The following is a 19,048-nucleotide window of genomic DNA, read 5'->3' as shown; positions in this document are numbered from 1 at the left end:
AGGAGACGCATCAGTGAGACTGCGCGTGTGTGTGTGTGTGTGTGTGTGTGTGTGTGTGTGTGTGTGTGTGTGTGTGTGTGTATGTGTGTGTGTGGGCTTGAAGGGGTGGAGGTGGTGGTGTGGGGTCGTTCACAGTAGTCCGCATTAGGGTCCAGTAATGTGTTAATTTATAACTCTATCACCCTAGACGCCCACATTATCCATCTGTGTCACATGCTGGGCCTACTAGATCTATCATCCAGAGGGGAAAAATGGCCAGTCCAGAAAGATTAAGCCACCAGTCGCACAATTTCGCCTTTTTCTTTCCTTTATTTCCCCTTAGCCTTATCTATAGCATCCCTCCGAACCCATCTCCCCTTGTCCACAGCTCCCCGGGTTAGGGTGATCAATTAGGGCTTGACAGACTTCCCAGTCCTGGCTGAGTAGTTGAGCTCCAGAGGCCCCGCAGACATCAGTTCACAGCGATGGAGCAGTTACACTGGACTTTAACACCCTCTCTCTCTCCCTGGCCCCGGAGGGCTGCATGGGTTGCTATTTGGATATCAGTGATCAGAAATAGTATTACACTTCGACATAACCTCTGTGAACTTAAAACTAACTTACAGCAGTTTGACAAAACGGATACAATGATGAAGACTTTAAGTGTGTGTGAGCCGAGAGGACAAGAATTGACTCTATTTGAAAGGACCCTCGATGCATATAAGTCAGTGACAAAAAAAACCCAGTCTTTCCAAACACCACTAGAGCTTTAATTTTACAGGCTTCCACTACTTGCTCTGGGCATTGATGTTGATATTTCCATAAAATATTATGTAGCAGTAAAGTACCCTTTTTCCCTGTTGACACAATGCATTGCACTTGTCAAAACATGCAAACAACATGCTGTATTTCTTCAGTAAACATGGCTGGGTGTGTGTGTGTGTGCATGTAAGCGTTGGGGAATTTGTGTCTATGCAGGTGGCTCATGCTCTCTTTGTCAGTAGCAGCAGGCACTAATAACACACGGGGGGAAATGATCAATACTCACCCTCTCTATTCAATTTCACTACATCACTGCTATCACCGGACACACACAAACACACACATACAGCAACTCGGGCACACGGGTTTGCGTAACTATACCAATGTGAGTGTACTGAAGGACAAAGAGCCTTTGGCTAACAGATGTAGCCAGAGGGGTGGCTAAAGCAGGAGAATGGTCTTTGGTGTGAATACAAGCGATGCATTAATATTTATTTTGTTAGAAAGACTCCCCTCTGCCCTGGGAGGGAGGTAGTGAACATGAGATACAGAAGCTAAAGGAGGGGCGGGGGGGTTGATAGGAAAGACAAGCTGGCAATTTCACCTTCAAAGAGTGCAACAGTCATCACGAGAGGAGAAAGGGAATCTGCCCATTAAGACTAAGTGGATGTCTATTAGATCATGGAGATAAGGAGGTGGGCATTTACCATCAGTCCAACTCACAAACAACCTTGTCTGCCCCTGGACCACGCCAACAGCTGGGAGTGTAATGCACAGCCATTATGTTGAGAACATTTTAAGTTTCTCATGAAGTTAATCGAACTTCTTAAAAAAAATATGTACTGCTCTCTAAACTTTACAAAATTTACTCATTTCTGATTTGAAAGTAGTTATTCTGGGAGTGGCTGCCTGGGACATCACCTCTGTGCAAATGAAGGCAATTAAAAGACAATCAAAGTCACCACCCAGTCCTGTGAGATCAAACAAACCCTTTGCCCTCTTTCTACTTCTGTGTCTGTCCCCTTCACTCCAAACCTCCACCCCCACCTCCACCCTCTCTCGTTATCACTGCAGTACAGTTAATCCTGCCTCTCTCCTTCTCCTTCCATCGCGGTGTCCCTCAGGGGGTCCGGGAATGGCTAAACGGAGGAGGCGCATTTGCCACTTGCCTGCGACACATAATACGGAGCAGGCAATCAACTTTGGCTTGACATGTAGTTGCTCATCTCTGGGACACACTCCCTCCTCCCCCCACCACTGCTGGGAAAATGAGGGGTGAAAGGATGGGGGGAGGGGGGGGGGGAGGGGGGAGGGAGGGAGTGAAAGAGGGGGAGCCTAAATTAACACTTGACATTCAATACGGTCAGGTCCTTAATTGGCCGGGGCCTTCCTGAGAAGGCAATTTTCTATTCCCCAAACTGCCCCCGCACTGCGCCATGTGCCAGTGTCATCTGTGTGTGTGTGTGACAGAAAGAGAGAGAGAGAGAGAGAGGAAGCAAGAAACTGCATCTGTGTGTAAGTATGTGCCAGAGAAAAACTGAGACAATGTGTTCATGAATATATCTGCGTGTGGCGGTGTGAGTTGGAGCCCAGGCCCTGTCCTGGGAGAGGCCCTCTGGTCCCTTCCCTCTCTCTAATGAGGCTGGATGAATTAGCGCTACGTGACATGATTTGAACAGCGGTGCCCCCTCCACACACGCACACACACTCTCTCCACCTCCACCCCTTCCTCGGTTCTCCCCTCCTTCCCCTCCCTCCTCTTTGTCCTTCTCCCTTCCTCATCCCCTCTTCGTTTTCCTTGTAGCAGTGACAGGCATCTGGTGGCCGAAAAAATGCCAGGAGCAACCCTGCGGCTCTTGCCTTTATGCGTGCTGCTGCTGCTTTATCCCACGCACATACACACAAACACACTCACACCTAGGCAATATACACACAATGAAACACTTTGCCCATCCTCCAATTCCTTTTCCACTCACACACACTCACACACACTCACACACACACAGAATCACTTGCACTTCCCCGTGGATCCAGTTACGGTTGATGTTATTACAGCTTTCAACCTGAGAGGTATTAGGCTTCCTTTAACAGATCTGACAGCATTTACAACACAGGCAAGTCGACGCCTTTAATCGCCTCTGTGACTTCAGCCTATTACCAATTGATCTCAAAGAGAGCCTCCTCTTTACCTTCTGACTGATGCACAAGCTGTCGGCTCCTTTTCCTCCTTTTTGTCATAATGCGCTATCTTTCTTAGCTGCTGCATCCTGTAAAACCTGACTGCTCTTTAAGTGCTCTCATTTCACCTCTTTTTCCTGCAATAGATCTCACAGCCGATTGCGTGTGATATTTTTTTATTATTATTTCACTTTTATAAATTATTTATGTGATTGAGTTATTATATCTGCTCACAAATTGATCGGGCACAGAGGATCACCTTTGCCCTCACTAGAGCCTGTGAAGGAGATGGTAAATTTATGTTTTTATGGTTGGACAGAAAAATAGCAGTAAATCTAGGTGACATATCCCTTGTTGCCACCGTTAACTAGTCTAAACTGATCAACAAGCTGCAAAGTAATGGCTTGGATAAAAGAAACAAAAGCTGCAGATTCTTTTGTATTTGGAGGAAACATATCAAATGAATTAAATGCCATGAAATATTAAATGCCAGTCAGAGTCACACGCATCATGCAGCGGACAGCTCTCCAACAAAGCACTTATCGCTGAGTGTGTTTCCCGACAATGGAAGAGGCAGCTCAGGCCATTTACAGAGAAAACATCAACACATAGAAAGCAAGTGTATACATGTGTGTGTGCTTGTGTTTGTCTCTGTGGCTGTATGTGTGCCTGCAAGCACGCGTGTGCGAACAACAAAAAGAAATCTTCTACTTTTAGCACATAAAAAAAATGGCTTTTTCCCTTACACGAGTTCACACTTTGTCTAGTTGTTAAAGACTGAAGTTGTCGCCTCATTCGCACAATAAATGTCACAAGAGGTGGACGACGAACAATGTGTGGTGCCAGAGGTCATGCACCGCGGCCTCCTATCCCTGGCTTGTTGCCATGGATACAGGGTCAGACCAATTGATGTCTATTGCAGTAGGCTAATTAGATAATTTGTGACTTAAATGACATATAGTTTGTCAGGATGTGAAGTGCTCACATGCCGATAGGTTCAAATCAACTTCTGTGCGTTTGTGTGTGTGTGTGTGGGAGGGGTGACGGGCAGTGAAGAGTTATGCGACAGTTAAGTGACAACATAGTGCCTCTTCTGTCCAGGAGATGTATTGGATTACACAGTACACACAGTACACAAAACACACTCTTGCAAACACAAAAGCCACCCAGAGTCTCCATTTGCCAGAAAAACACAAGCTGTGGGATGCCAAGGCAGCTGCATTTAAAAGTGGCCATTAAATGTTATTAATCCAACAGCGCAAACATCTTTACAAAGTCAGCAGAGAGCACAAACAAATGCTTACACATGTTGCTTTAACGCTGTGTCCACAACAAAAAAGTAGCAAACGAGTTTAGGCTCAGTTTCTTTCAGATAGTTAGAATGACAACATTGTTAGAAAGCAATCTGCATAAAGGAAAGACAGAACAGACGTGTGAAATCAGGTATCTATGACTGTAAAACTATATATCTTTTCACGTGTGTGTGTGTGTGTGTGTGTGTGTGTGTGTGTGTGTGTGTGTGTGTGTGTGTGTGTGTGTGTGTGTGTGTGTGTGTGTGTGTATGTTGGCTACAAGCCTACCACAGCCAGTACCACTAGCCTCCCTTCTCCTGAACTTCCCTAAAATCCTCCCTGGGCCTCTAGCAATCAAATCTCCACGGTAAGTTGGAGACAGAACAGAACAGAGGGGAGATATAGATGGAGAGAAAAACATGGGAGCGAAAAAGAAATGAAACAGAAAAAAGTGGGGGAAAGGCCTTGTACTCCTCCTCCCAAATACATAAGCCACAGACTTCAACATATTAAGACATGTAACATTTTTATTCTTGTGCCTGTTTTCACACATGCTCTCCTCACCTCACATGTGAACTGCAGACATGAAATCCCTGTTACCTGTTGGAAAGCCATTTTCTTTCGACAATAGCTTTGGTAATTTGCCAGCACATCAAAAGTGTACTGACCAAACAAACACACACTCACGCAACAGTACATGTCGGATTAGCCGGGGAAAGAGGCAGAGTCAACCGTGAGCTCTGAACAAAATTACCATCATTATCCATAACCATAAATAAGCCTGATGATGATGATGATGATGATGGTTTTAACAATAATAATAGCAATTCAGCCTGAGTGCTTTTTCAAATAACAGTGACAGCATTAGCCACATCGCCAACAGAAAAATGAAAGGCTCAGTGCCTTGAGAGCTCTTCTTTGTTGCCATTGCTGATGGGGCAAATTGGCAGGCGGCGTGAGCAGACAAGGGTCCTTAAAGACAGATGTAAAAATAGTAGGCTGCTGATTTGCCCATTGTGCTGGCGCAGCTCCAAGGAAAACAAAAAAACAGGAGTTAAGGAATAACAGGAAAAGGGAAAAACCGTGGTGAAAGTATGCCCAAGTTTATGTCGCTTAGCACAGGTCACACCTAATGTCACCTTCCTCTGGATACATAACGGGAAAGAACAGCCCCTCTGAACAATGTCTCTGCCGTATGGACGTGTCTCAAAATGATACAGGCCACAGCAAAGTACATGTTTCCTCTGACTCTTGCTTTCTCCTTTGATTTAAGTCAGTTATGTGTGATGATCCTCTGTGCTGGTCGCGATCTCTGGGTCACAAAAGCCAACACGGGCCCCCTCCCAGCTCCCAACACTCCAATAACCTCTGGAACTGCCACTTCACCCTCCCACATTCAAACAAGACACAACTATACTTCAACCCTTTCATAACTGCCTGAACCTTGGTGACAGCTGCTGCATTCCTGCCATGTCAGAGAGGGTGTGTGTGTGTGTTGCTGCCGTGGTCCTGTGCTTATGTCCCCCCTCATTAGCCAGTGGCAGGGTGGTGACATCCTGAGCGACTTGCCCTTCAAACACTCGCTTCCTTTTCACACCGGTGAATTCTCCTCTGTGCAGGAAACAGCCTACAGACAAATAACTAACAGTCTTCTTTTGAAAGAAATAAAAGTGACAGAAGGAAAAGAAGGTGAAAAAAAGTCATGCACAGTTGCTTTTACAGGCTTCAGCTATGAAAACAAAGGTAAGGATGGAGTACTTTTTACCCCCCCTTCTCTATTTGTGTAAAATCCAAAAAGGTCAGAATTAACATTTTTCCAGCCAATCTCAACCAATTCTTTTATTTGCACGTAATTTCTCATCCCAATGATCATTTAACCACACGCCACACTCAAGGCTGACTTTGCTCCTCAATAGATAAGGAAGAACACAATAATCTTTCCTTGTACAGGCTCACAAAGGACTTTAACGAAGTCTCAGCTTCAGCACAGTTCAGTACTTAGTCCCCTGTTAAGAGTAGAGCTGATGGCTCTTCATTTCTGTCATTCCTTCATGTTCCTCTGGCACATAAAACACACTGCGCTGTCAGACCTGACAGAGAAAACCCTTTTTGACTTGCATGGTACACAGTTCCGTATCTTCCCTATTATTTGTGTATTCACCATGGTGCAAGAGGCGGCCGTCTCCTCAGGACAAACGGCTGACAGAGAGCCCATGATTGATGCTCACATGATGCTTATTGATCACTGGGTGCCCTGGGTCTCACACACAGAGTCGGGGTCAGTGCTTACCCATAACAATGCTCCTGCAAGGCATGATTGCGTGGTTACAGAGGTTACTGTATGACCCAGGACACACACGATCGTGGACATGCAGGGCGGAATATTTTCTCAGGGGCAAGCCCATGCATATATTACAAAGATAAGATTTGAATGTTATTGAAAGGTTATTAAAGTAAGAGATGGTGAAGCCAAGAGAGGAGAACAGAAGAGCATGCATGATGAGTCTGAGGTTTTCATTGACAGTCTGACATGGTAATGCAGCAAAAAAAAGGGAAGCAGAATTAAAATCACAGTTATTGATTTTTGTTTGCTTAAGTCTACAACACAAAAAACAAATGTATTTATTAAATTTCATAATAGGGCAACAAACAAAATTATTAAATAATGTCAGTAAAAATGAAAAGACGTGTTGGGCATCACATCACATAGTAAAAGAAGATTTTAAAAAGCCAGTTGAAACAAGTTTAAAGCAAAAATGCTGCGGACGTCATATCTCCCCCATTGGTGCCTGGGTAAATAAAGTGGGGACCACAGTATGAATGGGACCTTGTACATCCTCCTACTCCGTCAAACTGGATGGGCTACTAATAGTGCACACACACATACACACACACGGTAAATACACAAGTAGCTGCAGCCACCTTCCCACTCAGTCTTACTCTTAACATTTCTGTGCTCTCTGCTGCAGAAATAATGCTGCCTTCAGGAAACACTCACATCATCATGGATGCATATGCACAAAGACTGAGAGACATCCCCGCCAACTGAATGCCACTGTGGCCTTTTTCAGAGCTGCTTATGTTATCAGGACCTTCTGAACTGGCCGGTAGCATTGCAATAATTCCATTAAACACTGTAAGACAGCTTAACAGTTGGGGAAAGGTGCTCGGAGACATGTGCAGCTTTAAATTTTCTGCAATTACATGTAGAGCAAACAGTGATGCGAAGACACACCCTGTCATGTCCCCTTCTTAAAGAAGAAGAAATATTGTGCTCTATCTGAAAGTTGATTAAAATTGACACCCAAAATGATCCTTTAAAACACAGGTTCTGTCTCAAGAGCCCATTCTATATAAACAGTAGCTGCAGAATAAAACCGAATAAATCAGATTTAGCATCTCAGGGAAGGGGGGTGGAGATAGAGTCTTAAGTAGGAAAAAGGGGGTTGAAGTGTGGAGGAATAAGGGGAGGAAGGAAAAGACAGTGAGAAAAGAACAAGCAGTGAGAGACAGAGATGTAGAAGCAGAAAAAGAAAAAGTAGTAATGGGGGAAGTGGTGCGTGTCGTTTCTGCAAATCTCCTCTTTCACCTCTGCTCTCCTCCAGCTCTCCAGCCAAGGCCAGCCAAGAGACACTTCACCTCGCACCCGCACACACATGGAGCCAGAGCCAACACACGGAACACACACTTGCATACGCACACAAAGGGAGAGGACACACACTTGCAAAACTGTACTCACATTCACACAACTGGCATATGAGTATTGAGCCACCCACTCAGAAAAATAAATGGCAAAAGCACAGACCCGATTGCCTTTACACACACATGCACAAACATAAACTTCAGTATCAGAACACACACACACTCACACACGCACTTGACACCAGATACATGTACAGTGCATATAGGCATCCATATGCTCTGTGTGCAACGACCCATCAAAGACAGACATGGAAATAATAACAGTAGAGTGCAACGGCACACACACATTCACTCAGTGTGGATAATTCTACACATATGCATCGAATCACAGCCTCCCGGTTCCTCACAATGGTAAGAAGCAATGCATATGCACCACATATGCAACGCACAACATGCCTGTACCCCACTGTGTAAAACTACATATGTTCACACACTCACCGCTGTATCAGCGTGTTAATAGGCAGATTAACGCGTTCTGTGATCTGCACTGAAGAGGGTAATAACCCCATTCCTTCTCTCAGACAAAACAAAGCAGAGCATGTTCTTCATGTCCTCAGAAGTAACAGCTTTCACTTTCAGTGGTATAAAATAAACATACAGGCAGTGCAGAAATATGTGGAATATAGCACAATATGACCGTTACATTGATCCCAGTGAAAAGTTAAAATACGACACAAGTCATGAAAACGTAATGAAATGATAAAGAAAGAAGTACACTGAAGAACTAAAGCCAGACTTAAAAAATGTAAAAGATATTCAGGGTAGATTTTTTTAACATGTGACCTGTTACATATTTGCATGCTTAATGCCAAAATGCCTGCATGCTCCAGTTTGACGCTCTCTTTAAAAATGAGCAACCTAAACCAATCGGCCTCCCGCGTTTTTTTAAATTGTGAGAAAATAAATTAACTTTACTTGTAAACATATCTTAATATTGATTTATTTTTTTATCATAGTCTACTATTTTTTAGTTTCACTTTGGGTTTTCAAGGAGCTTAATTTTGCAAGTGCATGATAGTAGGGAAAAGGAAATGCTGCAGGCTTGTGGGTTTGATTTAAGAGTCAAGGAAAAATCACAATGTGGAAAATGCATGGAAATGTTTTACTTAACATTTTAAGGAAAGCTATATTATTATATTTTATAGGGGTATTAGTTTTAGAATCTACATTTCTCTGTTAATTTCTGATTCCTGTCATACATTATAAAGCCTTGTCTTCCTTGTATTTTATGTGAAGCAGAGTCTCTGTGTGAGATGAAGCAGGCAGTACTGAGAGCAGACAGAAGCTGTAATGCCACTCTACCTCTTCCAGGTCTCGGCCCCTAGTCGACCTGTCGCACTTCAAAGGAAGCCGCGTTACAGCACCCTTGCAAAAAGAAAAGGAAGAGGCTATTTTAGAGATGGTTTTAGATTAAAGACATACACTTAATTTTGTTCTCCGAAGTCTGCTGCAAGCCTGGGTGGCAGCATCAGATCCTCAAGTGTAGGCGAAGGCACGTTTTTTTATGAGCTCGTCTAATGCCTGAGTTGTTCCCACATTCTTCTGACTTTAAACGAAGGAGAGAGAGAAAGAGGGGGGGGGAGGGGGGTAGAGCGAAGAGACGCGGCCCACGGCTTCTGTATTGTAGAGGAATTATCCCTGATGAACCAATTAGGCTATCACATAACTCCGGGGTTTTTAACTTGCAAGGGTCGATATTCATAGCCACGCATGTGCAGCAGCGGGTCAATTTAGGCTCCAAATATTACCACTAATAATGCCTGGGAAATAATTTAACTCCTAATTATTTGTTTGCATTTTTTTTCCTCCATACAATAATTATAAAAGATTCCTGTTGCCGTGTTTTTTGCAAATGTGCACCGATTTCTAAGCATTATAAGGCTGAGGAAACAGGCAGTATTTATCGAATCCATTCCATTGATTTCATTTAAATAGCATGTTGTTTATGAGGTTTCCTGTTGACACTTGCGTGCATTATGAATCTCCTGTTCTGTGGGTTAGATAAATAAGATTGTGCAAAGATCAAAAGCACATTAAGGCCTGTTATAGAAGGTGTAAAATAGAAATTAGGTTAACAGAAATGCCTTGGTGGCCACGGTTGTTAGTTTAGTTCGTTTGGAGAAACGCACAAATGGTCGTTCATATGCAATCCTAACACCGAAGTTAATAAAAACAAAAGAAAAATATTTAATTCACCCTTATTTTTATCAGTTCCTCCAGTTTGTAACTGCCTTACCTCAAGCTAAATATTTAAGAGGGAAACGTGTCATTATTTTAAAAGTACCTCAGTGAGTGTGGATCAATTAAATTAATGAATTTAAAAAATCTGAAATAATACATTTTTTTATTTTTTATTTTTTAAAAGGCAGCCTAAACAATTTCTGATGAGACGTTCGTTTTCACTTTGACGTCTATTTTGATCAGGTCGTTGTCTTTACGCTGAAAGAAACAGGTGCAGCTTTTTATGACTTCACTCTGCTGTAAAAAAGAAAATAAGCTTTCATATCTGAGTCGTCATTTTCCGACCAAAACATTACTTTACTTTCTTCACAGTCACTGCTGTCAGACACCTGCACTAAACCACAGCTTAATTATGTCCTTTAAAATGTGGTGAGAAAAAGTGATACTTTTTCTTCATTTTTAAAAAATCTGGCTTTTGTGTATATGTGTGTGTGTGAGAGGGAGAGAGAGTGTGTGTGTGTTTATAAGAAATTTAAACATAGTTAACCAAGTATTCAGCCTCGGTGATGCTCTCCATCTCACCACAGCCGCGTCAGTCCTGAACTCACTGCGCAGAACACTTTTGCGTCTCTATCGATCAGGTGGAAATATAATTTGGCCTAATAATGATAAAATACCGCATCCCTCGTGTCACCAAGTTGATCTTTAAGGGAGACAGTGGAGATTTCTTATTTTTCTTTTTTTTTTTTTTTTGAAACACAAGCCCATAACGCATTTCTCTCCTCCAACACCCCAGGGTGCGCCAGCCTCGGCAAACACAAAGTCATTATCGGTTAGATTCCAATAAGGCGAGTCTGTCAAGGAACTGGCTTCCTTCGGAGAATTTATGTCATGCCTACTAAACATGGGAAGATGTCTTCTAAGTGGTGCGAGGAAGGATAAATAACAGCGAGTCCCACAGCTGATTATATTGAAACAACGGTGCGCATTTGTAAAAAGGATTGGGGAGGCAAACGTAGGGTCCCAGTAGATGCTGTGCGCAGGGGCCCATCCACCTGCTCCACACCGGGAGAAGAGGAGTGGTTCCTTTCTCAGTCCTACGCACCCACCTCTCCCAAATCCCTTATCAATAGTTATTATGGCCATTTATTTGGGAAGAAATAAAAGAAAGAGGATTTTGAAAAAATATTATGCAGTTTTTTAACGTATGAAAATCAGATTTGTTTTGCTAAATGTCAGAATATGCGTTGTATCTCACACAACAGTCTAATAAAAAGCTGCTTTAAAATATGCTTTTTCCTCAAGTTACACCTGCATATGTGTTAGTCTCAACGCACGGTTTCGCCTTTAAGATTGGTCTTTGGGGCTTTTTAAAAACTCTCTGGGCTGTAAGTGCCGGCAAGACAGAGACAGAGTAAGTTCCTCGTATTTCCCAACACTGAGCCGCAGCGGAGCTGTTGCGCAAGAACCGCTGTGGCCTGAGCGCAGAGCAGCGTGTGCATGGTACGGAGAGTGTGCAGGTCCCGCTATGATTAACTCCAACCTCTGCCTGTGCTGTCTCCCCCTCACACACGTGCGTGCGAACGGACACACACACACACACACACACACACACACGCACTTGCGCAAAACTCTCGCCTCTCACTCCTCTCCCTTTACCTGACATTTATCAAACGACACAGAAAAAAACAAAAACAAAACAAAAAATATCACCCCTTCAGAAACCTCCCTCGTTCTAACTTGGAATCTATTTTATTTTTTTCAAGCTACAAAATAAGAGAGAAAGTCAGAAACATCCACACAACAGGCGAGAAATTTTGTCAGCCGGTGCAGAATCTCCCTTATCATTATCAGTTTTCCAGGCGAGCCTGTGTTCATTCGCGGCTCCTCTGCTGTTGAGTAGCCGCGCAAGGGGCTTCCTGCCTCGGCCACATGCAGTCAATTAGCCGGTCCCAGAGGGGTGCCCCTTCCCCAGTCTTTATCGGCACCGAGGTTACCAAAACACTGCTGTTGCTTTCTTTTAAACTCGGCAGCGCTCACAGAGCAATTACGGTGACTTAAGTATGTGTGTAACAAATCCGGACAAGGGATAATCCATCAAAGGTTAAAAGAAATAATTTATCTGATAATGTACGAATTTTGCAATGAAATGTTTGTCTTTACAAATACGCCAAAATCTGCTATTTTGCGTTATTTTATAGATTGGATCTGTAAAATTAAAAGGAAAACAAGGCACAGAGGCTACATGAATGGAAACACTTTCAGACATGGTGTGTTTTAAATAACACATAAAGACTCACACACACACACACACACGCATCAAACTTGATATAGTCCATTTGTATTTTTAAAAGTTATACAAATGCAATAATTTTATAAGTACAGCTTCCTAATTTAAAATATCACACAAACAAAACACACCCCACCCCCAGATTTCTCTCACTCACACACACACAAACACACACACACACACACACCTAGTGACACACATACTAAACATTCTTTTTTACACACACAGACTGAGAGTAAGAATCCCAACAGCAAACATCTGAACATGCACCATCAGAGGAAAACCAAAAGTTTGGTCTGAGAGAATAAATAGAAGGAAAGTGTGAGCGAGAGAGGAGGCAGAGATGGGGAGGATGACGGGAAGAGGCTGAGCTGACATACCTGCTGGGACATTCTGTAGAGGAGGTTGCTGTCAGTGCTCTGCTGCTGCCATGTCCCCATGAAGCCCGGCTGCTCAGCACTAGGCGGTCTGGTGCTGAACTGCATGGAGCTTTCCCCTGCTCCCTCAGCGCTGCTGCTAACGATACTAATGCCACCCAGACCACTTCTGCTGCTGCTGCTGCCGCCGGTGCTGCTGCTGCTGTGGCTACTGGAGGGGATGCTCGTGGAAACGCCAGTGGTGCCGTTGGGTACGTTAGCCTTAGCTGAAGATGACCTGGGTGGCTCTTGGTCGGTGCTGGGCTCTGGTGGGACTGTGTCGCACTCACTGCTTCTCACATCCAACTCTGCCTCCTTGGACTTAGACAGAGAGAGGGAGAGACATAAAGGGAGGGCAGGAGGGATGTGGGAGTGTGAAGGAGGAGAGAAGAAAAAAAAAAGTCAGTGACGGTGGGTTCTTTTGGGGTCGTGTTGCCTTTTTTTTTGTCTCACACAGGTCCTGCTTCTCAAGGAGGATAGCAGGCAAAGGGGAGGTGAGGGAGTAGATGTATGTGTGTGAGGTTTCTTGGCAGCTCTGGTGGTGGAGGAGCGTGTGTGTGGAGTTAATTCTCATGAAGAGAGAAAAGAGCGCTTGGGGTGAATTTCCTCAGGGGCCTCGTTTTGGACAGGACAAGATGAGCGGAGCAGAGCACTGGAAGTGAGGAGAGATGAGGAGAGTGATGGAGGTGAGGAGGGGGGCTAATGAGAAGGTTCGCAAGAATGGAGTAAAACAAAATAGAGGGGGGTTGTGGGAATTAGCGAGGAGGGGTGCATGATGTCAGTTCTTGCTTTAATGCATCTGTCATTCATTTTGAATCTGGATATGGACTCAACACAAACACACACACAGATGCAATGAAGCACATTTACCTGCATTCGTGCATGCACACACACATTCAAACACTGACAAATTACGTTGTAACGTAATTTTTTTAAAAAGTAGGAAACAAAAAGTTAAACTACCTGGGAGCTGCCAACTCTCAACACATGCAAGCATATGTTTACACGCAAATAAATATCAGCTTTTCTAATAAGTCCTAATGAAATGAAACAAAATGAATGTGCAATGCTATCTTGACCAAAAGCAGCAACCTAAACGTGAAATGTAAAATTTGAACATAAAGCAACTAAAATCTCAATTTTTCTAAATTCAACAATTTTTTATAAATACAAAAAAAGTCCCACGAAAAACAGCTGAGCCAATAAAATGCATGAATATCTCTTACCATCAATTCTGTGTCTGTCCCAGCAAAGTGAAGATGAGGTGTGGGAGTGAGCCACCAACTATCCAGCTCTCCCTGCCTCCCGCTCCTCTCTCTCTCTCTCTCTCTCTCTCTTGCTCTCTCTCGCTCTCTCTCTCTGTGATTGTGTCCCTCTCTCGACGTCTGTGTTGCCGCCTGTCCTCTCTCGTTTTCTCTCTCTCTGTTTCTCTCTCTCTCTCTGCTCTGTACTCCACCGCAGCCGCCTAGGAACTGAACTGAGCGCCTCAGCCTGTGTGTATGCGTGTGTGTGTGTCTCCAAGGGAGAGTTAGAGCATGTGAGAGCGAGCGAGTTAGAGGGAGAGAGATGGTGGCTGTGTGTGAGAGGACAGCGAGCGAGCTGTGTGTGTCTGCCCGGTGCCGGCTCAACTGAGTCAACTGTGCCGCTCCACTCTGAGATGCTCAATGACATGCTGCACGTTTCCTCACACACACACACACACACCCCTCCTCTGCTAGGGGCAGGAAGGTGGGGGCAAGCGCCATCGCATAGCAGGAGAGGGGGGAGAGCATTTGTCCCCCTGCCTTATTACAATTTGTGCTGCGAGCGGCCAGCACATCTCAGAGCAACTTAGTTCCCCTGTGGGACCCTCTCACTACATGCACTCACACACACACACACACACACACACACACACATACACACACACAGTGCTTAGCAAAAGAGCTCAATTTCTAGCTTGAAAAAAGTGTTGAAGAAAAGCATGAGTGTTTCTAACTGCTATCAAGTATTTTTTTCATTTTTAAAAATATTTGATATGCAGGATTGTGTTCTTCAGAAAGGGCATTTGATCACAGCTGATAGTGGTTCTATTTCTGAATAGGACATAAAGACAAATAAAGATAAAACTAAGTCACAATAGACTTGTTATATGGCAAAAAATCCTGTGCCTTTGTTTGATTTTCATACACTAATGGAACGCAGGCAATCTGCCACCAGCATGCATATGAACACTCCCACACACACATACACAGGAAACCCCCACCCCACCCCACCCGCGGAGGCTCTCAGATTTTAATTAAGAAAAAAATGAGGAAGAGGTTCCATTTTAGCCAAATTGGTCCCCACAGCAGCAAAGGTAAGGGGATAAAATGAGGGATGGAGGAGCTCAGGGAGGCAGACATGGAGAAAAAGACACACTGGAGAATAAAACAAAAAAAGAGGAAGGAGATCAATGCTTCCTTTGACACCGCATAGGACATGTCTCAAACAATGAAGACATCCCCCCACCTCCACCTCCTCCTCCTTCCCGTCTTCCCTTTAAATCTCCCATCTTCTCCACCCTGTCTTTTCACCCTACCATCATTATAGAAATGACAGAGCAGGTGCCTGAGTCCGCAGCGAGAGGGAGATGTCACTGTGATCTTCCCGCTGCCGGGGAACAAAAGAGAAAGGGACGGAGAGAGAACTTCTCTCCTCGGCCACATTAAATGGCTCCTGATGTATAAAGTCACTTCAGATTTTGTGCTAAATTGCAGCAGACAGCTGCTTGGTTGTCTGTTAAAAGCCTTTTGTAACGATGTGCTAATGGCAGTACACTGTTAACCTTTGCTGAGATTATCACACCAGTTGTGACTGTTATGTAGAGGGGATTTCTACCAGCAAGTGTGTCTTATCACTTTAGAAAAATGTGCAACTGTGTCTTTTGTCTTAAACTCAGTTTGCATATTCACTTCTTTCTCCATCGGCGTACATCTTTATCGTTAATTTTAGTTTCTTCTTCATTTCTAGACCATTTTACCTCACTCTTTTATTCTTTATTTCTCTTCCATTCTTCATTTGTCTTTTGCACATAGTGGCCTGTGCCTGTCAGAAGCCACAAGCAACATTGTTGTAGAAGGCGTAATGTGTCACCTCCTGTCCGTGTACTGCCAGCTCCGCTCTTAACAACTTAGTGAAAAGGTAATGCATGAGGCTTAGGCTAATTATATTAAGTGACAATTTAGCGGCTGAGGTTCCTTTATGCTTTCCAGCTCACGGTTGTCTTCCTCTCTTTCTCTCTCTCTCTCTCCCTCTCTCTCATCTGTAAATGTGCTAGTCTGTGGGTTTTTCAAGTGGCACTCAGTGTTTCAAGTCAAGCTGGTGGCTCAGCTTCTGACCTGGCTGGTTAATGGCTGTTATTTGTGGGAGGGAGGAGTGGACTCTGCCAATATTGCTCACTCTCCCTCCACATCTCCTACTTTTTTTTTTCCGTTCCCATCCTTCCCCCTTGCCTCAGCTGATGATAATGGACCGTGATGACAGAGGAAACAAAAAAAGACACAGAAGTAAAAATACAGACGCGGACGAATCTGAAGGAGAAACATGGATTAAGAAGAAACAGAAAGTTTAAGAATTATGCAAAGCATGGAAAGGGCAGAAAAAGGGATGCAGGAGATCACTAGGCTCCTTTATTAAAACTATTATTGTGCAGGACTTGAGAATTCCCCCTAGGGCAGGGGTCCATGTCGAAGCCCATATAATTAACTAGAGGCTCAGCTACGGATCAATTACCAGACAAGCAAGTGATAGCCGAATCAATGGAAATCATCAGGCTCGTTATCAGTGTTGCAACTCATTAGAGGAAAAGTAGAGGAAAGAGAGAGTGTGCAAAAGGGGGGTGAAGTTGGGGAGTGATCCAGGAGGAGACGGTAGGGTTGGTGGCAGTGTTAGTCCAGAAGCTGAGAGCTGTGTGTGGAATACTGGTCCGTGATGTGGCCTGTTCCTTCTTAGCTGCCACAGCCCGGTGACAGGGGGGTGGTCCTGTATGACAGAGCACAGCCGGCTCTGTAGCAACAGTCACTGAGGCTTGTATGGATCAATACGAGTGTGTGTATGAGGTTAAAGCTCTGCCACAGCATCCTAATTCCCCAGCGATGTGTGCTCAGTCTGGAGTACTACAATCCAAGCTGTCACAAAAGGATGGTCAAGATTGAAGCCTGCATTTCGTTAAAACACATAAACCTGACAGGAATGCCACATTAGAAAATGACTTTTGTTTATGCCTTATTGAAGACTAAAACATTTAAAGATGATTTTAGTTAAACTCACTTTATAATTTAGGTTGGATGTCAGCAGTTTCAGATATAGATGAGATGATGAGTATTTCTTATGATTACCGTGAGAACACTATAGTTTTTAAAAAGGACAAACTTATCTGCATTTTGAGAGAAGGAATCTTTTGAGAAATGTGAGGGTTTCTTTGATATTATTTTAAATATCAAAAATATCATGCACTGTGTTACTTGTTAATAAATTTATCTAATTAATTAACTATACTTTTATCTATTTCTATTATATTTGAAAATTATGAAACTTTTTCAGTTGTGTCTTAAAGTATTTTTTTACTTGTTGTTGGAGTGGCAAACAAAAAGGAAAGTGAAATTAATTCTGTGTGCTGTGTACATAAAAAGGTCCATTTTCATTGTTAGTTCTATACATCAAACACCACAAGTGGCATGTAATGATGGAATATATTCATTTATGGTAATTGATGTGTAATTACAAAATGCAGATTAATAGTGCTGGGAACAAAAATGAGAAAATAGAATTGTAATAAATTCAAGTCTCTAAAGCGCGTCGGGTAAAAGGGTATACACACAGTGAAAGTGCAACTTCGAACACTCTCGACCTCTTATTGCACCTTTGGTCCTTTGAGCTACAAGTGTTTTTCAGAAGGCACACTCTATCACTAAACACACATTATTATACCCATCAAACCTTTCTGCACTGTCTGTTTGTTTCCCAGACATTGACATCTAATGGGTCAAATAGCCCAGAAATTGGGTGCGACAACGCTGAGTTGTTAGAACAGTCTCAAGAGAACCAATTCCCCTTTTTACGCTCTTAAGTCTTGAGAGGCAAAGTACCTTGCTTTTCATTTTCTGTGCAAAGTGAGAACAAGGAAACAACAGTAAGTACAAAACAGATGCAGAGGTCATCAAAAAGTCATAATCATGATGCTTGTCTGCTGGGTTATTTTTCTGTGTTTTTTATTTTGTTGGAGGGGGGATAATTTTTCAGGGAATGAAATCGCAACTGAGCAAAATTCAACTCAAATTGGCCCTTTATGCACTAAGAAGGGGGCAAATGGAAGGACAGAAGCAGAGGGCAGAGTGAGGGGAAAGTGGAACAACATCATTTGTGCAGTGATGGTGATTATGTGCCACAGAAACAAATGATTAAGGCAAACACAAAATGGTTGCTGAGTGTCTCTTTGCTGAGCAGGATGCTTCTCGAGCACAGGGGGAGAGTGGGGGTTTACATCAGGTTGTCATGTGAAAGAGACATCTGGAGATCATCCTGTCAGCTGTTTTGTCATCCAAACTTTCGTCTCCAGATTAAGCTGCTATTCTTAAATTATGTAAAATAAACAAAGCAAATCATGGTTTAACACTGGTGGGAGGTGGCATTTCCAAAGGGTGAGTGCAGCCTTTGTACAGGATGCTAGAGACATAAGTAGGAGCATATGGCTAAGGGCTGGAACTGTCGGCGACCTGATTTATGGTCGTACACGGATGATCCCACACACACAGTCAAACAGTCAGCGTGTACGCATGTGACAAGGAATGGCATGTCGATCAGATGGCACAGGGATAAAACTGTCACTGTTCTGCTACCACTACAGGGCCACAAGACATCATATGACACAGACAGGAACAACCTTCCACTTGTGCGATTGGGGGAGAGAGAGAGACGAGGAGAAAGACGCAGAGCGAGACAGGCGAGGGCACCCAAAGGTCTGGGAGAAACAAGAGAGAGCCACATGATTGTCTGTGTCACTGATCACTGCAATCTGGCCTCCACTAATAAGTGCACCTTTGTCAAAAAAAGAGCAGAGCATCTTCTTTGAGTCTCATGATAGTTGCAATTTTCAGCTGTATTAGTGGTGATGTAGAGTGGCAGAAGGTTAATGGCTAAAAGTACAAACTGCTAATGTCTATTTGTTAACTCATGACAAAACGACACATGTTAAGTATAAAGCACTCCACAGGGCATGGTTTCCAAGA

The 19,048-nt window shown here is 43.5% G+C and overlaps 1 protein-coding gene across 5 annotated transcripts in view; it reads right to left on the bottom strand.

Moving 5' to 3' along the window:
* bnc2 (basonuclin zinc finger protein 2) overlaps positions 1-19,048 on the bottom strand; it is a 160,375-nt gene that overhangs the window by 78,100 nt on the left and 63,227 nt on the right. For 3 of the 5 annotated variants that reach the window (XM_067496736.1, XM_067496739.1, XM_067496733.1), the window contains exons 2-3: positions 12,765-13,121; positions 9,216-9,278 (exon numbers count right to left, since the gene is read on the bottom strand). In XM_067496736.1, the coding sequence (XP_067352837.1) occupies positions 9,216-9,278; positions 12,765-12,869 (168 nt within the window). In that variant the 5' untranslated portion in view covers positions 12,870-13,121. Of the gene's footprint in view, positions 1-9,215; positions 9,279-12,764; positions 13,122-14,026; positions 14,463-19,048 lie in introns of those variants that run through there. The other 2 variants (XM_067496734.1, XM_067496735.1) reach the window with 2 other exon arrangements.

This window comes from Channa argus, chromosome 3, assembly GCF_033026475.1.
Source record: "Channa argus isolate prfri chromosome 3, Channa argus male v1.0, whole genome shotgun sequence".
Taxonomy (NCBI): domain Eukaryota; kingdom Metazoa; phylum Chordata; class Actinopteri; order Anabantiformes; family Channidae; genus Channa; species Channa argus.
The sequence above is the reverse complement of the archived record's forward strand: the minus strand, read 5'-3'. Positions and strand labels throughout refer to the sequence as shown.